At 44.6% G+C, this 27,500-nt stretch overlaps 1 protein-coding gene across 1 annotated transcript in view; it reads right to left on the reverse strand.

The window, feature by feature from the left end:
- LOC116359579 (annexin A2-A-like) overlaps positions 1-16,797 on the reverse strand; it is a 23,671-nt gene extending 6,874 nt beyond the window's left edge. Inside the window, exons 1-12 of the mRNA XM_031812416.1 lie at positions 16,551-16,797; positions 14,838-14,898; positions 14,631-14,724; positions 10,926-11,020; positions 8,677-8,790; positions 8,448-8,538; positions 8,276-8,355; positions 8,069-8,128; positions 5,118-5,211; positions 4,838-4,933; positions 1,412-1,470; positions 52-269 (exon numbers count right to left, since the gene is read on the reverse strand). Of these exons, the coding sequence (XP_031668276.1) occupies positions 52-269; positions 1,412-1,470; positions 4,838-4,933; positions 5,118-5,211; positions 8,069-8,128; positions 8,276-8,355; positions 8,448-8,538; positions 8,677-8,790; positions 10,926-11,020; positions 14,631-14,724; positions 14,838-14,888 (1,052 nt within the window). The 5' untranslated portion in view covers positions 14,889-14,898; positions 16,551-16,797. The remainder of the gene's footprint in view (positions 1-51; positions 270-1,411; positions 1,471-4,837; positions 4,934-5,117; positions 5,212-8,068; positions 8,129-8,275; positions 8,356-8,447; positions 8,539-8,676; positions 8,791-10,925; positions 11,021-14,630; positions 14,725-14,837; positions 14,899-16,550) is intronic.
- Positions 16,798-27,500: the final 10,703 nt, after the last annotated feature.

The raw sequence follows: 27,500 nt of genomic DNA on the forward strand, positions 1-27,500 counted from the left end.
GAGAGACAGAGAGAGAGACAGAGAGAGAGACACGAGAGAGAAGACAGAGAGAGAGAGAGAGAGAGAGAGAGAGAGAGAGAGAGACAGAGAGAGAGAGAGAGAGAGAGAGAGAATGGAAGAGAAACAGAAAAAAGAAGAGTCCTCACAGCGATGGTCTGGTACAAGGACTTCTGGTTCAGTTTCTTAAACTCTGTCCTGATCTTCATGAGGTCCACCTCACAGCGAGACACGACGATCCTGGTCACCACCTTCTCCTTGGCACTTTTACCCTGCAGATGATGTCAACATCACATGGCGTTATTTATCAGGACAGGTAATTCATGTCCTACAAGCCTGCCGTTGCCGTTGACTACCATTGTTTGTGTCGTCTCCTTTTCTCGGTCTATGTGTTTATAGTTACAGTATCCAGGTAGCTTCCTTTTCCAAGGTCTCATTTGATTTAATCCGTAACGCTGAAGTTCAGCGCTATATGAAATACAAAAGGCAACATTCCCGAGTTAGTGGACATTCACGGTAAACGCTGCGTAATGTGGACTCAATCAGAAATGACATTCACATTTCAAGCCATAGGAGCACTGATCTCCGGCGATGCTGATTGAATGGAGTCCTTGGTGACGGTTTGTGTTTGTTGATGTTTTTACTGAAGAAAGCGTGGATGACGCAACCCCTTGTTTAATCAACTCATGAACGTCTGATACATAATTACTGTGGGATGTTTCTCCCATGAGATCATCTTTGATTCATAATTCAAATCTTCTAAAGGGGGTTGGGGTTGAAGGGAGTTGACGGGTGTTGAAAGGACGGTGGTTGAAAAGGAATTGAAGGGGGTTGAATGGGGTTTAATGGTGTTGAGGTTGAAAGGGATTGAAGGTGTTGAAGGGGGTTGAGGTTGAAAAGGAATTGAAGGGGGTTGAAGGGGTTGTTGAAAGGGTTGAAAGGGGGTAGGGGTTGGAAGGGGTGTTGAAAGGGTTGAAGGGGTTGAAGGGGGTTGAAAGGGGTTTGAAAGAGGTTGAACGGGGTTTGAGGGAGTTGAAGGAATAGAAAGTAGTTGAAGGGTGTTGAAGGGATTGAAGGGAGTTGAGGGGATTGAAAGGGTTTGAATGGGGGTGAAGAGTGTTCAAAGGGAATTGAATGGGGTTGGGGTCAAAGGGATGGAAGGTGTTGGGGTTGAAGGGTGTTTGAAGGGGGTTGAAGGGTGTTGGGGTTGAAGGGAGTTGAAAGGGAGTGAAGGGGATTGAAGGATGTTGAGGGTTGAAGGGGATTGACGGGTGTTGGGGTTGAAGGGGATGGAAGGGGTTGAAAGGGTTTGTACCAAATGTACAAATAACAATGAGTTCATTCTTGTTTCTCATGAGGTCTTGTACTTCACCATCGTACTCAGTCACACGACAAGAGGTTAACAGATAATTACCTTCATGGCTTCGCTCAGTCTGTTAGCAAAGTACTGTTGTTTGTTCTCAAAGCACTCCACTGCAAAAACAAAGCAGAAAAGAGAACAGATTGAAATCACCTCAACTTTGTTTCTGATATCCTCTCTGGATCTGTCACTTCCTGTTGTTCTTTCTAAAGGGTTCCTGGTAAGGAGGCTGCCTGCAGTGTATAGGCACAGATCCACAGTTTGTTTCTTAAGGGCACAACATCCCTTGAAATCAAATGTTGTTTTCTTCAAACAACTTGCAATTACTGTTAATAAGGAATGAATCAACCGAGGGCCCATCTGGTACAAATAGGAGGGAAGGAGAGGAGGCAAGGTGGAGAGGAGTAGAGAACCCCCCCCCCCTTCTTTCCTCTCACTGCCAGTTGTAATACGGTTCATAGACAACCTGACGGCAGAGAGAGACCAACAGAGGGAAAGGGAGAGAGACAGAGAGAGGGAAAGGGAGAGAGACAGAGACACAGAGAGAGGGAAAGGGAGAGAGACACAGAGAGAGGGAAAGGGAGAGTGACCAACAGAGGGAAAGGGAGAGAGACAGAGAGAGGGAGGGAAAGGGAGAGAGACAGAGACACAGAGAGAGGGAAAGGGAGAGAGACAGAGATACAGAGAGAGGGAAAGGGAGAGAGACCACAGAGGGAAAGGGAGAGAGAGACAGAGAGAGGGAGGGAAAGGGAGAGAGACAGAGACACAGAGAGAGGGAAAGGGAGAGAGACAGAGATACAGAGAGAGGGAAAGGGAGAGAGACCAACAGAGAGAAAGGGAGAGAGACAGAGATACAGAGAGAGGGAAAGGGAGAGAGAGACACAGAGAGAGAAATGGAGAGAGACAGAGAGAAAGGGACAGAGACACAGAGAGAGGAAAAGGGAGAGAGACACAGAGAGAGAAATGGAGAGAGACACAGAGAGAGAAAGGGAGAGAGACAGAGAGAGGGAAAGGGAGAGAGACAGAGACACAGAGAGAGGGAAAGGGAGAGAGACAGAGATACAGAGAGAGGGAAAGGGAGAGAGACCAACAGAGAGAAAGGGAGAGAGACAGAGATACAGAGAGAGGGAAAGGGAGAGAGACACAGAGAGAGAAATGGAGAGAGACAGAGAGAAAGGGACAGAGACACAGAGAGAGGAAAAGGGAGAGAGACAAAGAGAGAGAAATGGAGAGAGACACAGAGAGAGGGAAAGGGAGAGAGACCACAGAGAGAGAGAAAGGGAGAGAGACAGAGAGAAAGGGAGAGAGAGAGAGACACAGAGAAACATAGATACACAGGAGACACACAGAGAGAGAGAGAGAGAGAGAGAGAGAGAGAGAGAGAGAGAGAGACACAGAGATAGAGTAACGCATAAACGGCGTAAGTGAGGTAAGAGGAGCTAGAGGAGCTAATGTAGTGGTAAGAGGAGCTAATGTAGAGGTAAGAGTATATAATGTAGTGGTAAGAGTATCTAATGTATTGGTAAGAGGAGCTAATGTAGAGGTAAGAGTATCTAATGTAGAGGTAAGAGTATCTAATGTAGTGGTAAGAGTATCTAATGTAGTGGTAAGAGGAGCTAGAAGAGCTAATGTAGAGGTAAGAGTATCTAATGTAGAGGTAAGAGGAGCTAATGTAGAGGTAAGAGTATCTAATGTAGTGGTAAGAGGAGCTAATGTAGTGGATTAGAGGAGCTAGAAGAGCTAATGTAGAGGTAAGAGTATCTAATGTAGAGGTAAGAGTATCTAATGTAGTGGTAAGAGTATCTAATGTAGTGGTAAGAGGAGCTAGAAGAGCTAATGTAGAGGTAAGAGTATCTAATGTAGAGGTAAGAGGAGCTAATGTAGAGGTAAGAGTATCTAATGTAGTGGTAAGAGGAGCTAATGTAGTGGATTAGAGGAGCTAGAAGAGCTAATGTAGAGGTAAGAGTATCTAATGTAGAGGTAAGAGGAGCTAATGTAGAGGTAAGAGTATCTAATGTAGTGGTAAGAGTATCTAATGTAGTGGATTAGAGGAGCTAGAAGAGCTAATGTAGAGGTAAGAGTATCTAATGTAGAGGTAAGAGTATCTAATGTAGTGGTAAGAGTATCTAATGTAGTAGTGAAGAGGCGACTCTGGGATGCTGGCCTTCTAGGCAGAGTTGCAAAGAAAAATCCATATCTCAGACTGGCCAATAAAAAGAAAAGATTAAGATGGGCAAAAGAACACAGACACTGGACAGAGGAACTCTGCCTAGAAGGCCAGCATCCTGGAGTCACCTCTTCACTGTTGACGTTGAGACTGGTGTTTTGCGGGTACTATTTAATCATGCAGCCAGTTGAGGACTTGTGAGGCGTCTGTTTCTCAAACGTGACACTCTAATGTCCCTGTGTATATATTATAGAATACAGGTTCTATGTTATAGATATAGATGTATATATTATAGAATACAGGTTCTATGTTATAGATATAGATGTACATATTATAGAATACATGTTATATGATACAGATATAGATGTATATATTATAGAATACAGGTTCTATGTTATAGATATAGATGTATATATTATAGAATACAGATTATATGATACAGATATAGATGTATATATTATAGAATACAGGTTCTATGTTATAGATATAGATGTATATATTATAGAATACAGGTTCTATGTTATAGATATAGATGTATATATTATAGAATACAGGTTCTATGTTATAGATATAGATGTATATATTATAGAATACAGATTATATGATACAGATATAGATGTATATATTATAGAATACAGGTTCTATGTTATAGATATAGATGTATATATTATAGAATACAGGTTCTATGTTATAGATATAGATGTATATATTATAGAATACATGTTATATGATACAGATATAGATGTATATATTATAGAATACAGATTATATGATACAGATATAGATGTATATATTATAGAATACAGGTTCTATGTTATAGATATAGATGTATATATTATAGAATACAGGTTCTATGTTATAGATATAGATGTATATATTATAGAATACAGGTTCTATGTTATAGATATAGATGTATATATTATAGAATACAGGTTCTATGTTATAGATATAGATGTACATATTATAGAATACAGGTTATATGTTATAGATATAGATGTATATATTATAGAATACAGGTTCTATGTTATAGATATAGATGTATATATTATAGAATACAGGTTCTATGTTATAGATATAGATGTACATATGATAGAATACAGGTTATATGTTATAGATATAGATGTATATATTATAGAATACAGGTTCTATGTTATAGATATAGATGTATATATTATAGAATACAGGTTATATGATACAGATGTATATATTATAGAATGTATGTATATGATATAGATGTATATATTATAGAATGTAGGTATATGATACAGATGTATATATTATAGAATGTAGATATATGATATGTAGAATGTTACCCAGTGTCAGGAAGGACTTCTCCAGGTCTCCCTTCACCTCCTTCCTGATGCTCTCCTGCATGTCGTATGGACTGTAGCTCTTGTACCTGTCAAACACTGGAACAGACACAGCCAACATTTGGTCATCTTTCTGAAGAGTCACCGGGTTGATCGAAAGAAACATCTACGTTCTTTATGTGTAAAAATGTCTGGTTGTCGCCATCTTGACTTTGAGTTTTAGTATTTTGTCCAAACGATCCTGTGCATGAAGAAGTCCCTCGTTACAGAGTCGGGTAGGTACCTTTCTGTAGGTGAGGGACACTTCTCTCTGACATGATGGTGATCCATGTAGCCACGTCAGTCCCCTTCCTCTTCACTCCTGCCTCATACAGAGCCTACAGGGACAGGAGAGGACCATCAACAAGAGACACAGTTGTACACTACACCTGACTAATCTACAGAGACAGGAGAGGACCATAAACAAGAGACACAGCTGTACACTACACCTAACTAATCTACAGAGACAGGAGAGGACCATCAACAAGAGACACAGCTGTACACTACACCTAACTAATCTACAGAGACACACCTGTATACTACACCTAACTAATCTACAGAGACACACCTGTATACTACCCCTAACTAATCTACAGAGACACACCTGTACACTACACCTAACTAATCTACAGAGACACACCTGTATACTACCCCTAACTAATCTACAGACACACACCTGTACACTACCCCTAACTAATCTACAGAGACACACCTGTACACTACCCCTAACTAATCTACAGAGACACACCTGTACACTACCCCTAACTAATCTACAGAGACAAAAAACACTCCGCTGATTGGTTCTGGTACGGTGTTTTAGTGTTTGGTTCTGGTACGGTGTTTGGTTCTGGTACGGTGTTTTAGTGTTTGGTTCTGGTACGGTGTTTGGTTCTGGTACGGTGTTTTAGTGTTTGGTTCTGGTACGGTGTTTTAGTGTTTGGTTCTGGTACGGTGCTTTAGTGTTTGGTTCTGGTACGGTGTTTGGTTCTGGTACAGTGTTTGGTTCTGGTACAGTGTTTGGTTCTGGTACGGTGTTTGGTTCTGGTACAGTGTTTGGTTCTGGTACAGTGTTTGGTTCTGGTACAGTGTTTTAGTGTTTGGTTCTGGTACAGTGTTTGGTTCTGGTACGGTGTTTTAGTGTTTGGTTCTGGTACGGTGCTTTAGTGTTTGGTTCTGGTACGGTGTTTGGTTCTGGTACAGTGTTTGGTTCTGGTACAGTGTTTGGTTCTGGTACGGTGTTTAGTGTTTGGTTCTGGTACAGTGTTTGGTTCTGGTACGGTGCTTTAGTGTTTGGTTCTGGTACGGTGTTTTAGTGTTTGGTTCTGGTACAGTGTTTGGTTCTGGTACGGTGTTTGGTTCTGGTACAGTGTTTGGTTCTGGTACGGTGCTTTAGTGTTTGGTTCTGGTACGGTGTTTTAGTGTTTGGTTCTGGTACAGTGTTTGGTTCTGGTACAGTGTTTTAGTGTTTGGTTCTGGTACGGTGTTTTAGTGTTTGGTTCTGGTACAGTGTTTGGTTCTGGTACGGTGTTTTAGTGTTTGGTTCTGGTACGGTGCTTTAGTGTTTGGTTCTGGTACAGTGTTTGGTTCTGGTACGGTGTTTGGTTCTGGTACAGTGTTTGGTTCTGGTACAGTGTTTTAGTGTTTGGTTCTGGTACAGTGTTTGGTTCTGGTACGGTGTTTTAGTGTTTGGTTCTGGTACAGTGTTTGGTTCTGGTACAGTGTTTTAGTGTTTGGTTCTGGTACGGTGCTTTAGTGTTTGGTTCTGGTACAGTGTTTGGTTCTGGTACGGTGTTTTAGTGTTTGGTTCTGGTACGGTGCTTTAGTGTTTGGTTCTGGTACAGTGTTTGGTTCTGGTACAGTGTTTGGTTCTGGTACGGTGTTTTAGTGTTTGGTCCTGGTACAGTGTTTTAGTGTTTGGTTCTGGTACAGTGTTTGGTTCTGGTACAGTGCTTTAGTGTTTGGTTCTGGTACAGTGTTTGGTTCTGGTACGGTGTTTGGTTCTGGTACGGTGTTTTAGTGTTTGGTTCTGGTACAGTGTTTGGTCCTGGTACTGTGTTTGGTCCTGGTACGGTGTTTGGTTCTGGTACAGTGTTTGGTTCTGGTACAGTGCTTTAGTGTTTGGTTCTGGTACGGTGTTTGGTTCTGGTACAGTGTTTGGTTCTGGTACGGTGTTTTAGTGTTTGGTTCTGGTACGGTGCTTTAGTGTTTGGTTCTGGTACGGTGTTTGGTTCTGGTACGGTGTTTGGTCCTGGTACGGTGTTTGGTCCTGGTACGGTGTTTGGTTCTGGTACAGTGTTTGGTTCTGGTACAGTGTTTGGTTCTGGTACAGTGCTTTAGTGTTTGGTTCTGGTACGGTGTTTGGTTCTGGTACGGTGTTTGGTCCTGGTACGGTGTTTGGTCCTGGTACAGTGTTTGGTTCTGGTACAGTGTTTGGTTCTGGTACAGTGTTTTAGTGTTTGGTTCTGGTACAGTGTTTGGTTCTGGTACGGTGTTTTAGTGTTTGGTTCTGGTACAGTGTTTGGTTCTGGTACGGTGTTTTAGTGTTTGGTTCTGGTACAGTGTTTGGTTCTGGTACGGTGTTTTAGTGTTTGGTTCTGGTACAGTGTTTGGTTCTGGTACGGTGTTTTAGTGTTTGGTTCTGGTACGGTGTTTTAGTGTTTGGTTCTGGTACGGTGTTTGGTTCTGGTACGGTGTTTTAGTGTTTGGTTCTGGTACGGTGCTTTAGTGTTTGGTCCTGGTACGGTGTTTGGTCCTGGTATGGTGTTTGGTTCTGGTACAGTGTTTGGTTCTGGTACAGTGTTTTAGTGTTTGGTTCTGGTACAGTGTTTGGTTCTGGTACAGTGTTTGGTTCTGGTACAGTGTTTTAGTGTTTGGTTCTGGTACAGTGTTTTAGTGTTTGGTTCTGGTACGGTGTTTGGTTCTGGTACAGTGTTTTAGTGTTTGGTTCTGGTACGGTGTTTGGTTCTGGTACGGTGTTTTAGTGTTTGGTTCTGGTACAGTGTTTTAGTGTTTGGTTCTGGTACAGTGTTTTAGTGTTTGGTTCTGGTACGGTGTTTGGTTCTGGTACGGTGTTTGGTTCTGGTACAGTGTTTTAGTGTTTGGTTCTGGTACGGTGTTTGGTTCTGGTACAGTGTTTGGTTCTGGTACAGTGTTTGGTTCTGGTACAGTGTTTCAGTGTCTGTGTATTTGTCTTACTCTGGCATCCTGGTCGATCTTCTCGTAGTCAACAATATTTGAGGGCTCATCTCTCTTTGCCTATTGAATGACATAGAATACAATGGAGAACACAGTTTTACCCCAATATTCAGACAAGACTCCATCGTATCCAAATCATTATTAATAAAGCTATTGGTCAGTCAATCTTAGGAAGCTCGACATTGTAAAGTCGTTGTATGATCCTACCTGTACCAGGGCCAACAGCAGACTCCTGAAGTCTCCTGATGTGTCTCCAGCTACGTCCTTCTCCAGCTCCTTCTTAAACACTGTGGATATATAAAAGTATTTTTCAAAAACACACAATCCTTACGTTTTCAATCTGATCTCGATCCTAATTCTAGTTGTTTCTCCTACTTACTCTCCTTGTAGACGCGTTTGATTTCTACCAGTTCTTCAGCGCTGCGGGAACAGACCATCTCTATCAGAGTCTCCTCATCGGTCCCCAGACCCTGGAGAGAACAGTGGTATTAACAGCAGTATGAATAGCAAGTCTAGGCCACACATCCATCAGCCCAGGAGAGGGCAGCAGTGACTGTGATCTGTGTCGTTTAGGCTTCACGTAGGAAAGATTGCGGCCTCCTCCTTACCTTGATGGATCCTTTGATCTCAGAGGCGTCGTACTGAGCTGTACTCTTCATCAGTCCCAGAATTACAGCCTCCAGAGACCCAGACAGAGCCCCCTTCAGAGCTGTGATCATATCCTACAGGAGAGACATACACAGAGATGATAGACCGTCCCACTGTAAAATACACAGAGATGATAGACCACCCCACTGTAAAATACACAGAGATGATAGACCGTCCCACTGTAAAATACACAAAGATGACAGTTCCGTCCCACTGTAAAATACACAGAGATGATAGACGTCCCACTGTAAAATACACAGAGATGATAGACCGTCCCATTGTAAAATACACAGAGATGATAGACCGTCCCATTGTAAAATACACAGAGATGATAGACCGTCCCATTGTAAAATACACAGAGATGATAGACCGTCCCACTGTAAAATACACAGAGATGATAGACCGTCCCACTGTAAAATACACAGAGATGATAGACCGTCCCATTGTAAAATACACAGAGATGATAGACCGTCCCACTGTAAAATACACAGAGATGATAGACCGCCCCACTGTAAAATACACAGAGATGATAGACCGTCCCACTGTAAAATACACAGAGATGATAGACCGTCCCACTGTAAAATACACAGAGATGATAGACCGTCCCACTGTAAAATACACAGAGATGATAGTTCCGTCCCACTGTAAAATACACAGAGATGATAGACAGCCCCACTGTAAAATACACAGAGATGATAGTTCCGTCCCACTGTAAAATACACAGAGATGATAGACCGTCCCATTGTAAAATACACAGAGATGATAGACCGTCCCACTGTAAAATACACAGAGATGATAGACCGTCCCACTGTAAAATACACAGAGATGATAGACCGTCCCACTGTAAAATACACAGAGATGATAGACCACCCCACTGTAAAATACACAGAGATGATAGACCGTCCCACTGTAAAATACACAAAGATGACAGTTCCGTCCCACTGTAAAATACACAGAGATGATAGACCGTCCCACTGTAAAATACACAGAGATGATAGACCGTCCCATTGTAAAATACACAGAGATGATAGACCGTCCCATTGTAAAATACACAGAGATGATAGACCGTCCCATTGTAAAATACACAGAGATGATAGACCGTCCCACTGTAAAATACACAGAGATGATAGACCGTCCCACTGTAAAATACACAGAGATGATAGACCGTCCCATTGTAAAATACACAAGAGATGATAGACCGTCCCACTGTAAAATACACAGAGATGATAGACCGCCCCACTGTAAAATACACAGAGATGATAGACCGTCCCACTGTAAAATACACAGAGATGATAGACCGTCCCACTGTAAAATACACAGAGATGATAGACCGTCCCACTGTAAAATACACAGAGATGATAGTTCCGTCCCACTGTAAAATACACAGAGATGATAGACAGCCCCACTGTAAAATACACAGAGATGATAGTTCCGTCCCACTGTAAAATACACAGAGATGATAGACCGTCCCATTGTAAAATACACAGAGATGATAGACCGTCCCACTGTAAAATACACAGAGATGATAGACCGTCCCACTGTAAAATACACAGAGATGATAGACCGTCCCACTGTAAAATACACAGAGATGATAGACCGTCCCACTGTAAAATACACAGAGATGATAGACCGTCCCACTGTAAAATACACAGAGATGATAGACCTTCCCACTGTAAAATACACAGAGATGATAGACCGTCCCACTGTAAAATACACAGAGATGATAGACCGTCCCACTGTAAAATACACAGAGATGATAGACCGTCCCACTGTAAATACACAGAGATGATAGACCGTCCCACTGTAAAATACACAGAGATGATAGACCGTCCCACTGTAAAATACACAGAGATGATAGACCGTCCCACTGTAAAATACAGAGATGATAGACCGTCCCACTGTAAAATACACAGAGATGATAGACCGTCCCACTGTAAAATACACAGAGATGATAGACCGTCCCACTGTAAAATACACAGAGATGATAGACCGTCCCACTGTAAAATACAGAGATGATAGACCGTCCCACTGTAAAATACACAGAGATGATAGACCGTCCCACTGTAAAATACACAGAGATGATAGACCGTCCCACTGTAAAATATGTCTAAATGAGTTTGGATTATCTTGATGTCCACATTGGCGGCAGCTGTTTTATGAAAAAGCATCTTGCTGAACAAAAAAACAATCTCTATTTCCCCGCCTTCACCTTCTTGGATCTCTTCTCATACTCGAAGGCGATCTCTCTCCTCTGAGAGTAGCTCCGTCTGGTCAGGATGTCAATGATGGTCAGCTCATCCACACCTGGGGAACATGGGAAATATTACAGAGGTGTGATTAACATACATTTATGTTAATTAATTGACAGCTGGGGAACATGGGAAATATTCCACTTTACATACAACAGCCACACTAGCTTTGAGGATATAGAGTCGGTACGGACAGATATATTATAGTATGAGTATATAGAGTAGGTACGGACAGATATATCATAGTATGAGTATATAGAGTAGGTACGGACAGATATATTATAGTATGAGTATATAGAGTAGGTACGGACAGATATATTATAGTATGAGTATATAGAGTAGGTACGGACAGATATATCATAGTATGAGTATATAGAGTAGGTACGGACAGATATATTATAGTATGAGTATATAGAGTAGGTACGGACAGATATATTATAGTATGAGTATATAGAGTAGGTACGGACAGATATATTATAGTATGAGTATATAGAGTAGGTACGGACAGATATATTATAGTATGAGTATATAGAGTAGGTACGGACAGATATATCATAGTATGAGTATATAGAGTAGGTATTGACAGATATATCATAGTATGACTATATAGAGTAGGTACGGACAGATATATTATAGTATGACTATATAGAGTAGGTACGGACAGATATATTATAGTATGAGTATATAGAGTAGGTACGGACAGATATATCATAGTATGAGTATATAGAGTAGGTACGGACAGATATTTCATAGTATGAGTATATAGAGTAGGTACGGACAGATATATTATAGTATGAGTATATAGAGTAGGTACGGACAGATATATTATAGTATGAGTATATAGAGTAGGTACGGACAGATATATTATAGTATGAGTATATAGAGTAGGTACGGACAGATATATTATAGTATGAGTATATAGAGTAGGTACGGACAGATATATTATAGTATGAGTATATAGAGTAGGTACGGACAGATATATCATAGTATGAGTATATAGAGTAGGTACGGACAGATATATTATAGTATGAGTATATAGAGTAGGTACGGACAGATATATCATAGTATGAGTATATAGAGTAGGTACGGACAGATATATCATAGTATGAGTATATAGAGTAGGTACGGACAGATATATCATAGTATGAGTATATAGAGTAGGTACGGACAGATATATTATAGTATGAGTATATAGAGTAGGTACGGACAGATATATTATAGTATGAGTATATAGAGTAGGTACGGACAGATATATTATAGTATGAGTATATAGAGTAGGTACGGACAGATATATCATAGTATGAGTATATAGAGTAGGTACGGACAGATATATCATAGTATGAGTATATAGAGTAGGTATTGACAGATATATTATAGTATGAGTATATAGAGTAGGTACGGACAGATATATTATAGTATGAGTATATAGAGTAGGTACGGACAGATATATTATAGTATGAGTATATAGAGTAGGTACGGACAGATATATCATAGTATGAGTATATAGAGTAGGTACGGACAGATATTTCATAGTATGAGTATATAGAGTAGGTACGGACAGATATATTATAGTATGAGTATATAGAGTAGGTACGGACAGATATATTATAGTATGAGTATATAGAGTAGGTACGGACAGATATATTATAGTATGAGTATATAGAGTAGGTACGGACAGATATATTATAGTATGAGTATATAGAGTAGGTACGGACAGATATATTATAGTATGAGTATATAGAGTAGGTACGGACAGATATATCATAGTATGAGTATATAGAGTAGGTACGGACAGATATATTATAGTATGAGTATATAGAGTAGGTACGGACAGATATATCATAGTATGAGTATATAGAGTAGGTACGGACAGATATATCATAGTATGAGTATATAGAGTAGGTACGGACAGATATATCATAGTATGAGTATATAGAGTAGGTACGGACAGATATATTATAGTATGAGTATATAGAGTAGGTACGGACAGATATATTATAGTATGAGTATATAGAGTAGGTACGGACAGATATATTATAGTATGAGTATATAGAGTAGGTACGGACAGATATATCATAGTATGAGTATATAGAGTAGGTACGGACAGATATATCATAGTATGAGTATATAGAGTAGGTATTGACAGATATATTATAGTATGAGTATATAGAGTAGGTACGGACAGATATATTATAGTATGAGTATATAGAGTAGGTACGGACAGATATATCATAGTATGAGTATATAGAGTAGGTATTGACAGATATATTATAGTATGAGTATATAGAGTAGGTACGGACAGATATATCATAGTATGAGTATATAGAGTAGGTATTGACAGATATATCATAGTATGAGTATATAGAGTAGGTACGGACAGATATATTATAGTATGAGTATATAGAGTAGGTACGGACAGATATATCATAGTATGAGTATATAGAGTAGGTATTGACAGATATATTATAGTATGAGTATATAGAGTAGGTACGGACAGATATATTATAGTATGAGTATATAGAGTAGGTACGGACAGATATATTATAGTATGAGTATATAGAGTAGGTACGGACAGATATATTATAGTATGAGTATATAGAGTAGGTATTGACAGATATATTATAGTATGAGTATATAGAGTAGGTACGGACAGATATATCATAGTATGAGTATATAGAGTAGGTACGGACAGATATATTATAGTAGGAAGTAAATGTCTGATATATCACATGAAAACGTTGTTGATGAGATTGAAACTGATTTAAAAAAGATGAAATGCCAAACCAGCAACAGTCACATTTCCTTCATGTATCACTGTATCAAGGCCTCGATTCGGTACAGTAAACACTGTTGGTGGAAAAACCAGCTAGTCAGGGCTTTCATTGGGTACAGGGGGGCTGCAGTGAGCTAGCAGTGGTTGGTTTGTGGCAGACCGACAGGGCTGGAAAGCCAAGGCGTTGTCTGACAGAAAATCCCTGTATACTCTGTGGGGTTTAGTGAAGTTATGTTGGGAAAACAGGCAGGAAAGTGACTCAACCAGCGCTGTGCTTACGGAGATGTTTCCGTGGAGATGTTTCCATGGAGATGTTTCCATAGAGATGTTTCCATGGAGATGTTTCCATTAATATAAATACAAACCAGTGTCAAGAATCAGGATTACGTTTTTTTCTCTAAATCGCAGGAATTTTTAACAACGATTGATGAAAATGGTGTGAAAAGACAATGCTTTCACAGGCATAGACAACAAGAATGGCAATAGATATTATGGAAATACAATGTTACTGAGATAAAATATGGTCAACTGATCCAATGACGTCTGTTTACGGGCACGGCACCACAGAAGAAAGGTACGATGTGGTTGGCCAGGTGTAGTAACGTAAGACGGCCTGCAGATGGCGCTAAATCGCGTAATGCATACAGCAACATAATGAGAGGGCAGCGCATTACTGTTACCAGCTCATACTGAGTTCTGTTTATATCGTAACCACTCTAGATAAAAACTGAATTACTATGATATTATGACACTTAATATTAGTGCAAATACATTGTGACAGATATATTAATGCCCCCATAAAGTTCACAACGTATTTCTCATCTACAAAACATTATGAAGTGATAGACTCTAACTGATGGGACTATGGTAATCCTTGCTGTGATTCTCTCACCCTTGGTTTTGACGGCCGTTTCTATCCTGGCGGCATCTTTAGCTGGATCAAAATCCCTTGCTGTCACCACCGTGGGGAATTTAGGCTCGCTCTCCTGAAGGGGACACAGTTACCAAGTTACCCCGTTTACAATCACCTGACAGAGGACAGATTTCATTACAGGTTGACCCCATGACCTTAACAGTAGTTCAGCTGTAGGGAACTCACCCCGCCAAAATTCAGCGTGAGCTGGCCCAAGAACTCGGAAACCAACGCCATAGTGAAATCCCTGTAAAAAAAAATAAAAAGATAAGTTATATTAAGTCAAAAGTATATAATGGGCTGTAAAATTAGCTTTAGGATGTGTCACACCGTCACTGTGGTAACCCAGCTGGAGGCTCCAACGGTCTCATTTATGATGTTAGATACGGAATGAGGTCACTTCCTTAGAGACTAGTACCAGACAGACACATATACATAATAAACTCAAAGTTTACAGTAGTTGTCGAGACAACGAATGACAAACGTGTAAACGTTTAAACACACAACATGCGATTACCGCCCAAAATCAGGGTTTAGATGAAAGTCCATTGTCCTTTTTTCTTGTTAAATTGACATAAAATCATTAGGGAGGAGTAGTCATTTTTTTTCTCCAACAATGGCAGAGGTCAATAATATTTAATCACCTAGCAACCATGATAACAGAGTTCTTGGAGTGGGAACTAACTTCCCCTCCTCCATGTAAGCAGGAAGTGTGAATCACATATCCTGGTCCATTCCACAGGCCCTGTTGTGTTGCATATAGACCCACAGCGTACTGTACTGGTACCTTTAATGAACTCAGAATCTGTCTTGACTCCACAGCTCTATATACACAGACGGTAATACAGGTCATTACTCTACTGTGCCCCTGAAAATAAGAATATGTTTTTAACTGACTTGACGAGTTAAATAAAGGTTAAAATATATATATAAATAACATGTTTCAAGTCGAGTCATGAAATATCATTTACCCAATTAGATCTACTGTAATGGTAGTTTTACAGGACTAATGACACAGTGGGCTGTGTGTGTGTGTGTGTGTGTGTGTGTGTGTGTGTGCGTGCGTGCGTGCGTGCGTGCGTGCGTGCGTGCGTGCGTGTGTGTGTGTGTGTGTGTGTGTGTGCGTGTGTGTGTGTGTGTGTGTGTGTGTGTGTGTGTGTGTGTGTGTGTGTGTGTGTGTGTGTGTGTGTAACACCGAGGTCGGTACCACCCAGCAGACATTCCACCACAAACTGTTAGAATTCCAGGGGCAAGCCCACTGTGTTGCCATGCCAACTCATTTACCGTGTGTGTGTGTGTACAGTACAGTACACACACACACACACACACACACACTGCATGTTTAACGCTGATTAGGGATAAATAACAATGTCATCAAAAGTAACTGTCCCAGAATCAACCGACCGTGTTGAAACAATAGCAGGACTGATCTGTAAAAGGAAGAATCTACTGCTTCCAATAAGCTGTTCATTCATTTAGTGAGGATCAGACTGGATAACAGACAGACAGACAGACAGACAGACAGACAGACAGACAGACAGACAGACAGACAGACAGACAGACAGACAGACAGACAGACAGACAGACAGACAGACAGACAGACAGACAGACTTTCTAACTTATCTTAGAGTAAAAAACTAGAGATAGCTGACTTCCCTTAGAGAACAGAACCTAGAGATAGCTGACTTCCCTTAGAGAACAGAACCTAGAGATAGCTGAGTTCCCTTAGAGAACAGAACCTAGAGATAGCTGACTTACCTTAGAGAACAGAACCTAGAGATAGCTGACTTCCCTTAGAGAACAGAACCTAGAGATAGCTGACTTCCCTTTGAGAACAGAACCTAGAGATAGCTGACTTCCCTTTGAGAACCGAACAGAACCTACAGATAGCTGACTTACCTTAGAGAACAGAACAGAACCAAGAGATAGCTGAGTTCCCTTAGAGAACAGGACCTAGAGATAGCTGACTTCCCTTAGAGAACAGAACCTAGAGATAGCTGACTTCCCTTTGAGAACAGAACAGAACATACAGATAGCTGAGTTCCCTTAGAGAACAGGACCTAGAGATAGCAGTAGATTGTTCCCGTTATGAAGCCTGTTCAGGGTGTGGTGCTGGTTAAATACCGCTGGCAGAACACTGGTATGACTCAAAGCACGGCTCCAACTCCTGCCCCTGAGTCCACACTCCTCCCCTCCAGTCTCTCTGTCTCTCTTCTCTCCACTCCCTCCCTCCCCACTTCCACCCTCCCTACCCCATCTCTCCCTCCCTACTCACCCACCCACCCACTCCCTCCCTACCCCATCTCTCCCTCCCTACTCACCCACCCACCCACCCACCCACTCCCTCCCTACCCCCTCCCTCTCTACTCACCCACCCACTCCCTACCCCATCTCTCCCTCCCTACTCACCCACCCACCCACTCCCTACCCCATATGTCCCTCCCTACTCACCCACCCACTCCCTCCCTAATCACCCACCCACTCCCACCCAGTCCCTCCCTACATCTCTCCCTCCCTACTCACCCACCCACCCACTCCCTCCCTACCCCCTCCCTCCATCTCTCCCTCTCTCCTCTGTTCTAACCGTACAGAGCACGGCTCCAACTCCTACCTTCTGGGCTGACCCCCCTGTTCTGATACTCCTCCCTCTCTCTCTAATCCCTCCACCCTAGCCCTACCCAGGGTTAGTGGGCCTCTGCCGCAGAGCAGAGCAGAGCCCGGAGGAAGCGAACAGACTGGGGAGAAAGCGGCCAAACGGAGAACATCGGGACTGTTTGAATACGCGCCAGACCTTCAACTAAAAAGTGTCGAGGTGAAGTTTCTCTGCACCGTCTTTCCTCATCGGAGAACTTGTCTGATGTCATTGCAGTGTGTTCTGCCTCCAGGACATGTGATGCACCATGTGACAGGGGACGTGATGAAGGCACTATGTTCTCTCTCTCACACATCACACCCTCGCTGTACACAGCTGACTAGAGTTGTACACCATCCAACCAAAATGAATGGTAAACATTCAGGATGTGAGGTCATTCTGCTTCCTCCTCCGCCACAGCTTTGTGCTCTCTGCTTCCCGTTGAAATGCATTTCAACTGTGCTTCAGTGTTTTGTCTGTGACACCAGCCTGGTCACACTACTGATCAATGGTTGTGAATGCCATGAGTAAGACATTAGGTCTGGCCATTTCTCTACTGTTCTCCTCCCCCACACTGTTCTCCTCTCCCCCACACTGTTCTCCTCTCCCCCACACTGTTCTCCTCTCCCCCATACTGTTCTCCTCTCCCCCATACTGTTCTCCTCCCCCACACTGTTCTCCACTCCCACACACTGTTCTCCTCCCCCACACTGTTCTCCTCTCCCTCACACTGTTCTCCTCTCCCCCACACTGTCATCCTCTCCCACACTGTTCTCCTCTCCCACACTGTTCTCCTCTCCCCCACACTGTTCTCCTCTCCCTCACACTGTTCTCCTCTCCCACACTGTTCTCCTCCCCCACAATGTTCTCCTCCCCCATACTGTTCTCCTCTCCCCCACACTGTTCTCCTCTCCCACACTGTTCTCCTCTCCCCCACACTGTTCTCCTCTCCCACACTGTTATCCTCCCCCCCCACACTGTTCTCCTCTCCCCCACACTGTTCTCCTCTCCCACACTGTTCTCCTCTCCCACACTGTTCTCCTCTCCCCCACACTGTTCTCCTCTCTCTCACACTGTACTCCTCTCACCCACACTGTTCTCCTCTCCCACACTGTTCTCCTCTCCCACACTGTTCTCCTCTCCCCCACACTGTTCTCCTCTCCCTCACACTGTTCTCCTCTCCCCCACACTGTTCTCCTCTCCCACACTGTTCTCCTCTCCCACACTGTTCTCCTCTCCCCCACACTGTTCTCCTCTCCCTCACACTGTTCTCCTCTCCCCCACACTGTTCTCCTCTCCCACACTGTTCTCCTCTCCCCCACACTGTTCTCCTCTCCCCCACACTGTTCTCCTCTCCCACACTGTTCTCCTCTCCCACACTGTTCTCCTCTCCCCCACACTGTTCTCCTCTCCCACACTGTTCTCCTCTCCCCCCACACTGTTCTCCTCTCCCTCACACTGTTCTCCTCTCCCCCACACTGTTCTCCTCTCCCACACTGTTCTCCTCTCCCCCACACTGTTCTCCTCTCCCCCACACTGTTCTCCTCTCCCCCACACTGTTCTCCTCTCCCTCACACTGTTCTCCTCTCCCCCACACTGTTCTCCTCTCCCTCACACGGTTCTCCTCTCCCACACTGTTCTCCTATCCCCCACACTGTTCTCCTCTCCCTCACACTGTTCTCCTCTCCCAAACTGTTCCCCTCCCCCACACTGTTCTCCTCTCCCCCACACTGTTCTCCTCTCCCCCACACTGTTCTCCTCTCCCACACTGTTCTCCTCTCCCCCACACTGTTCTCCTCTCCCCCACACTGTTCTCCTCTCCCTCACACTGTTCTCCTCTCCCCCACACTGTTCTCCTCTCCCTCACACGGTTCTCCTCTCCCACACTGTTCTCCTCTCCCCCACACTGTTCTCCTCTCTCCCACACTGTTCTCCTCCCCTACACTGTTCTCCTCTCCCCCACACTGTTCTCCTCTCCCACACTGTTCTCCGCTCCCCCACACTGTTCTCCTCTCCCACACTGTTATCCTCCCCCCCACACTGTTCTCCTCTCCCCCACACTGTTCTCCTCTCCCACACTGTTCTCCTCTCCCACGCTGTTCTCCTCTCCCCCACACTGTTCTCCTCTCTCCCACACTGTTCTCCTCTCCCCCACACTGTTCTCCTCTCCCTCACACTGTTCTCCTCTCCCCCACACTGTTCTCCTCTCCCACACTGTTCTCCTCTCCCCCACACTGTTCTCCTCTCCCCCACACTGTTCTCCTCTCCCACACTGTTCTCCTCTCCCACACTGTTCTCCTCTCCCCCACACTGTTCTCCTCTCCCCCACACTGTTCTCCTCTCCCCCACACTGTTCTCCTCTCCCTCACACTGTTCTCCTCTCCCCCACACTGTTCTCCTCTCCCACACTGTTCTCCTCTCCCCCACACTGTTCTCCTCTCCCACACTGTTCTCCTCTCCCCCACACTGTTCTCCTCTCCCCCACACTGTTCTTCTCTCCCTCACACTGTTCTCCTCTCCCCCACACTGTTCTCCTCTCCCCCACACTGTTCTCCTCTCCCTCACACTGTTCTCCTCTCCCCCACACTGTTCTCCTCTCCCTCACACGGTTCTCCTCTCCCACACTGTTCTCCTCTCCCCCACACTGTTCTCCTCTCTCCCACACTGTTCTCCTCTCCCCCACACTGTTCTCCTCTCCCAAACTGTGATTAACGACACTCCTTCTGACTAACACACATGATTAGTGGTTGTGAATACGAATGCCCCCAAAGCGCCTGGGTCATACCTTCACTGTTCCTCCTCTCTGTGTACCCAGGAAATGATTCACGCCACGTCCTATCCTTCACCGTCCATCATCAGGACATCATTCACCCCACCAGCTAATCCCTCGGGATAAATATCAACCAATCCTCCTCCGCTTCCTGCCTTGTTCAGCGCAGACAGCAGTCTAATTGAACAGGGCTCATCCAATCAATGCCTTTTCCCCCCATTCCACACACATATAATCCATCCATTCCTCATCTCACACCACCTCCCTCCGTCTCCTTTGATTTACTTGTAATAATTCATTTGAACCCGTTGTATTGTGGACAGGCTTAAAGAGCCATGTAGTAATTCAGCTGCGCCCCAAGACAAACAAGCAGGCAACCCCTAAACAACCTTCACTCAATCATCAACAACCACAAACATAACGCTTTAACACACACCTCTGCGTCGCAAGGCCCAGGGAACTCATTTGCTAAAAGGTGTTAAAGCCCAATAAACTACGTGCCACTTGACATCTCATTCACTTTAACGGCTTAATGAAAAAAGGAAAAAAAAGCTCATTTTTCCCTCCTGGTTAGGAAGCAGAGAGGTTCTGGTTGGCGTCCTGCCCGTCTGTCTGTAATAACTCACTCGTACAGTCAAGAGGTATAGACAAACGCAGGGGGTCAGTTCACAGCTACAGTAGAGATTCTTGTTAACCTCAAGAGTCTACATTTGACAAATTTGAGTCAGTTAGCAGACGCTCTTATCCGGAGCGATTTCCAATTAGAGAATTCATCTTAAGATAGCTAGTTGGGACAACCACGTATCTCAGTCATAGGAACTGACCCAGAGCCATTCATCTTTAGATAGCTAGGTGGGACAACCACGTATCTCAGTCATAGGAACTGACCCAGAGCCATTCATCTTAAGATAGCTAGGTGGGACAACCACGTATCTCAGTCATAGGAACTGACCCAGAGCCATTCATCTTAAGATAGCTAGGTGGGACAACCACGTATCTCAGTCATAGGAACTGACCCAGAGCCATTCATCTTTAGATACTGTAGGTAGGTGGGACAACCACGTATCTCAGTCATAGGAACTGACCCAGAGCCATTCATCTTTAGATAGCTAGGTGGGACAACCACGTATCTCAGTCATAGGAACTGACCCAGAGCCATTCATCTTTAGATAGCTAGGTGGGACATCCACATATCTCAGTCATAGGAACTGACCCAGAGCCATTCATCTTTAGATAGCTAGGTGGGACAACCACATATCTCAGTCATAGGAACTGACCCAGAGCCATTCATCTTTAGATAGCTAGGTGGGACAACCACGTATCTCAGTCATAGGAACTGACCCAGAGCCATTCATCTTTAGATAGCTAGGTGGGACAACCACATATCTCAGTCATAGGAACTGACCCAGAGCCATTCATCTTTAGATAGCTAGGTGGGACAACCACGTATCTCAGTCATAGGAACTGACCCAGAGCCATTCATCTTTAGATAGCTAGGTGGGACAACCACATATCTCAGTCATAGGAACTGACCCAGAGCCATTCATCTTTAGATACTGTAGGTAGGTGGGACAACCACATATCTCAGTCATAGGAACTGACCCAGAGCCATTCATCTTTAGATAGCTAGGTGGGACAACCACGTATCTCAGTCATAGGAACTGACTCAGAGCCATTCATCTTAAGATAGCTAGGTGGGACAACCACGTATCTCAGTCATAGGAACTGACCCAGAGCCATTCATCTTAAGATAGCTAGGTGGGACAACCACGTATCTCAGTCATAGGAACTGACCCAGAGCCATTCATCTTTAGTTAGCTAGGTGGGACAACCACGTATCTCAGTCATAGGAACTGACCCAGAGCCATTCATCTTTAGATACTGTAGGTAGGTGGGACAACCACGTATCTCAGTCATAGGAACTGACCCAGAGCCATTCATCTTTAGATACTGTAGGTAGGTGGGACAACCACGTATCTCAGTCATAGGAACTGACCCAGAGCCATTCATCTTTAGATAGCTAGGTGGGACAACCACGTATCTCAGTCATAGGAACTGACCCAGAGCCATTCATCTTTAGATAGCTAGGTGGGACATCCACATATCTCAGTCATAGGAACTGACCCAGAGCCATTCATCTTTAGATAGCTAGGTGGGACAACCACATATCTCAGTCATAGGAACTGACCCAGAGCCATTCATCTTTAGATAGCTAGGTGGGACAACCACGTATCTCAGTCATAGGAACTGACCCAGAGCCATTCATCTTTAGATACTGTAGCTAGGTGGGACAACCACGTATCTCAGTCATAGGAACTGACCCAGAGCCATTCATCTTTAGATACTGTAGCTAGGTGGGACAACCACGTATCTCAGTCATAGGAACTGACCCAGAGCCATTCATCTTTAGATAGCTAGGTGGGACAACCACGTATCTCAGTCATAGGAACTGACCCAGAGCCATTCATCTTTAGATAGCTAGGTGGGACAACCACATATCTCAGTCATAGGAACTGACCCAGAGCCATTCATCTTTAGATACTGTAGCTAGGTGGGACAACCACATATCTCAGTCATAGGAACTGACCCAGAGCCATTCATCTTTAGATAATGTAGGTAGGTGGGATAACCACATATCTCAGTCATAGGAACTGACCCAGAGCCATTCATCTTTAGATACTGTAGGTAGGTGGGATAACCACATATCTCAGTCATAGGAACTGACCCAGAGCCATTCATCTTTAGATACTGTAGGTAGGTGGGACAACCACATATCTCAGTCATAGGAACTGACCCAGAGCCATTCATCTTAAGATAGCTAGGTGGGACAACCACATATCTCAGTCATAGGAACTGACCCAGAGCCATTCATCTTTAGATACTGTAGGTAGGTGGGACAACCACGTATCTCAGTCATAGGAACTGACCCAGAGCCATTCATCTTTAGTTAGCTAGGTGGGACAACCACATATCTCAGTCATAGGAACTGACCCAGAGCCATTCATCTTTAGATACTGTAGGTAGGTGGGACAACCACGTATCTCAGTCATAGGAACTGACCCAGAGCCATTCATCTTTAGATAGCTAGGTGGGACAACCACGTATCTCAGTCATAGGAACTGACCCAGAGCCATTCATCTTTAGATAGCTAGGTGGGACAACCACGTATCTCAGTCATAGGAACTGACCCAGAGCCATTCATCTTTAGATAGCTAGGTGGGACAACCACGTATCTCAGTCATAGGAACTGACCCAGAGCCATTCATCTTTAGATAGCTAGGTGGGACAACCACGTATCTCAGTCATAGGAACTGACCCAGAGCCATTCATCTTTAGATAGCTAGGTGGGACAACCACGTATCTCAGTCATAGGAACTGACCCAGAGCCATTCATCTTTAGATAGCTAGGTGGGACAACCACGTATCTCAGTCATAGGAACTGACCCAGAGCCATTCATCTTTAGATAGCTAGGTGGGACAACCACATATCTCAGTCATAGGAAGTACACTTTCCTTCAATAAAGTAGCTATCCTGCAGTCAGAACTAGAAGGGGTTGGGGGTGGTGGGGTCAAGTGCCATTCCGTTGGTTCAGGAAGGGTATTATTTAAAGAGGAACTGACAGCATTTTCACAACATGAAATCTTATTCAAATCTGTTAATTTTACACCCGCAGAAAGAAAATTACATGTTTTTTTTTACATTTTCTGACAAAGCGAGCACTTAGATATGGTCATTTTCACATTTTCGAAAATTCCTAGAATGTTTGTGAATTACGTATACTAAGGCATTTGTGAAAATCCTTTATCCATATAGAGTGGGAAAGCGGCCGTGCGTTTGGACAATTAATAAACACTGCAGTAAATAAAACCAAATAAAAACATCTGTCTCATCCAGGACCGGAGTTCAGGACCGGAGTTCAGGACCGGAGTTCAGGACCGGAGTTCAGGACCGGAGTTCAGGACCGGAGTTCAGGACCGGAGTTCAGGACCGGAGTTCAGGACCGGAGTTCAGGACCGGAGTTCAGGACCGGAGTCCAGGACCGGAGTTTACGCAGACCGGTGCGTCACAGCCAATCAGAGCTACAGTAGGCCATTACGCAAACAAGCCGTTTTCCACACGGGCCTGACATCATTCACTATGAACTGGACTGTGTGTTTATAGCAGTAGGGCCTGTCATCATTCACTATGAACTGGACTGTGTGTTTACAGGCAGTAGGGCCTGTCATCATTCACTATGAACTGGACTGTGTGTTTACAGGCAGTAGGGCCTGACATCATTTACTATGAACTGGACTGTGTGTTTATAGCAGTAGGGCCTGTCATCATTCACTATGAACTGGACTGTGTGTTTACAGGCAGTAGGGCCTGTCATCATTCACTATGAACTGGACTGTGTGTTTACAGGCAGTAGGGCCTGTCATCATTCACTATGAACTGGACTGTGTGTTTACAGGCAGTAGGGCCTGTCATCATTCACTATGAACTGGACTGTGTGTTTACAGGCAGTAGGGCCTGTCATCATTCACTACGAACTGGACTGTGTGTTTACAGGCAGTAGGGCCTGTCATCATTCACTATGAACTGGACTGTGTGTTTACAGGCAGTAGGGCCTGTCATCATTCACTATGAACTGGACTGTGTGTTTACAGGCAGTAGGGCCTGTCATCATTCACTATGAACTGGACTGTGTGTTTACAGGCAGTAGGGCCTGCCATCATTCACTATGAACTGGACTGTGTGTTTACAGGCAGTAGGGCCTGTCATCATTCACTATGAACTGGACTGTCGTTTTAGATCATTAGAACGCATTCGGCAAAAACCACAAAATAGTCTTGTATGGATTTCTATAAATACGTAACTAAATATCAAGTGAGACCTCTCACGTTTGGGAACTTTACAGTCCTATTGAGCAAACAATATTTCCCTACATGCACACCGACAAACACAAAATCAACAACTGATGCCAAAACAAGATGAGCTAAAAATATCTAACGAAGGAACATCAGATAAACTCTCTCACACTTTTTTCAGCTAGTTGGCCTTTCAAAATTGCACTGATAAACGTTGGAGAAAAGCCTGCTCGTCCCTCTGTAGCTTTCCTGACAAAGGATGCATTGTCCCTAACTGGCTAAAGTCAGCTAGCTTGCTAGCTAGCTCCTTCCAGGCACAAATGAGAGAACATTTCACTGACCATTTTATTCACCCTATCAGAGCATGTTTGCATGTTATCTACGGCGTTCTTGACAAATTATCACTTTTTTCGTTGCCTACTTTTTCCACGACACCGGTCGTATTCAGCGGGTGTTTTGCGCATTCGTAAATGCATCGGTTATTCTGCTCTCTGATACACTCAGACAAGAGTGCTCTGAGATTGGAGAAGATAGCTCGTGTAACTGATGTGAAACGGCTAGCTAGTTAGCGGTGGTTCGCGCTAAATAGCGTTTCAATCGGTGACGTCACTTGCTCTGAGACCTTGAAGTAGTAGTTCCCCTTGCTCTGCTTTTGCGGAGCGATGGGTAACGATGCTTCACTAGCCAGAGTGAATATGCTAACTGGATAACAGTCGTTCGGCTAGCTAGTGAAGCGATTCACATTTCTTGCTAGCTAACCAAATGACACGTGGTATCTCTAGCTGTGTAGCCACCGAAGAACGATTTGAGGAGGGAAAAAAGTCAGTCACTCACTCGTTCCTCCAATGAGGGGTGGGAGGGGGTGGGAGGACAGAAGAGCTTGGAGAAGAGCTTGGACTGGGCTGAGTGAGAGCTGTCCTCCCGTAGGGGTGGGAGGACAGAAGAGCTTGGAGAAGAGCTTGGACTGGGCTGAGTGAGAGCTGTCCTCCCGTAGGGGTGGGAGGACAGAAGAGCTTGGAGAAGAGCTTGGACTGGGCTGAGTGGGAGCTGTCCTCCCGTAGGGGTGCCAGGACAGAAGAGCTTGGAGAAGAGCTTGGACTGGGCTGCGTGGGAGCTGTCCTCCCGTAGGGGTGCCAGGACAGAAGAGCTTGGAGAAGAGCTTGGACTGGGCTGAGTGAGAGCTGTCCTCCCGTCGGGGTGGGAGGACCAAGTGACCAGGAACAGAGTGCTTGGGTTGGTCTTGCTGCTCCGTAGGTAAACACCATGGTCTTGTAGTGGATGTCAGCTTCCACTGGAAGCCAGAGGATTGTTCGGAGGAGCAGGGTGACATGGGAGGAGAAGGGTGACATGGGAGGAGCAGGGTGACATGGGAGGAGCAGGGTGACATGGGAGGAGAAGGGTGACATGGGAGGAGCGGGGTGACATGGGAGGAGAAGGGTGACATGGGAGGAGAAGGGTGACATGGGAGGAGCGGGGTGACATGGGAGGAGCGGGGTGACATGGGAGGAGCGGGGTGACATGGGAGGAGCGGGGTGACATGGGAGGAGCAGGGTGACATGGGAGGAGCGGGGTGACATGGGAGAACTTAGGAAGGTTGAACACCAGGCAGGCTGCAGCATTCTGAAGAAGTTGCAGGGGTTTGATGTCACTAGCGGGGAGCCAACAGAGAGTTGCAGTAGTCCAGACGGGAGATGACAAGTGCCTGGATTAGGACCTGTGCTGCTTCCTGTGTGAAGTAGGGTCGTACTCTACGGATGTTGTAGAGCATGAACCTGCACGAGCGAGTCACTGGTTTGATGTTTGCAGAGAACGACAGGGTGTTGTCCAGGGTCACGCCAAGGTTATTTGTACTCTGGGAGGGTCGACACTGGAGTCCTCAATAGTGATGGAGACGTCTTTGAGCGGGAAGGCCTTCCCCGGGAGAAAGAGCAGCTCCGTCTTGTTGAGGTTGAGGTGGTGGGCCGACGTCCAAGCTGAGATATCTGCCAGGCACTTGGATGACACAAAGAGGAAAGGAGAAAAGTAGCTGAGTGTCATCAGCATAGCAATGATAGGAGAGACCATGCGAGGATATGAGGGAGCCCAATGACTTGGTATATAGAGAGAAGAGAACCTAGAACCAAGCCCTGGGGGACACCAGTAGTGAGAGTACACGATGCAGACACAGATCCTCTCCACATCACCTGGTAGGAGTGGCCTGCCAGGTAGGATGTAATCCAAGAGTGTGCAGAGACTGAGACACCCATCCCTGAGAGGGTGGAGAGGAGGATCTGATAGAGCCTGAGACACCCAGCCCTGAGAGGGTGGAGAGGAGGATCTGATAGAGCCTGAGACACCCAGCCCTGAGAGGGTGGAGCCTGAGACGCCCAGCCCTGAGAGGGTGGAGAGGAGGATCTGATAGAGCCTGAGACACCCAGCCCTAAGAGGGTGGAGAGGAGGATCTGAAAGAGCCTGAGACACCCAGCCCTGAGAGGGTGGAGCCTGAGACGCCCAGCCCTGAGAGGGTGGAGAGGAGGATCTGATAGAGCCTGAGACGCCCAGCACTGAGAGGGTGGAGAGGATCTGATAGTTCACGGTGTTGAAGGCAGCAGATAGA

The sequence above is a fragment of the Oncorhynchus kisutch genome, unplaced genomic scaffold, assembly GCF_002021735.2.
Source record: "Oncorhynchus kisutch isolate 150728-3 unplaced genomic scaffold, Okis_V2 Okis03b-Okis08b_hom, whole genome shotgun sequence".
Classification (NCBI taxonomy): Eukaryota; Metazoa; Chordata; class Actinopteri; order Salmoniformes; family Salmonidae; genus Oncorhynchus; species Oncorhynchus kisutch.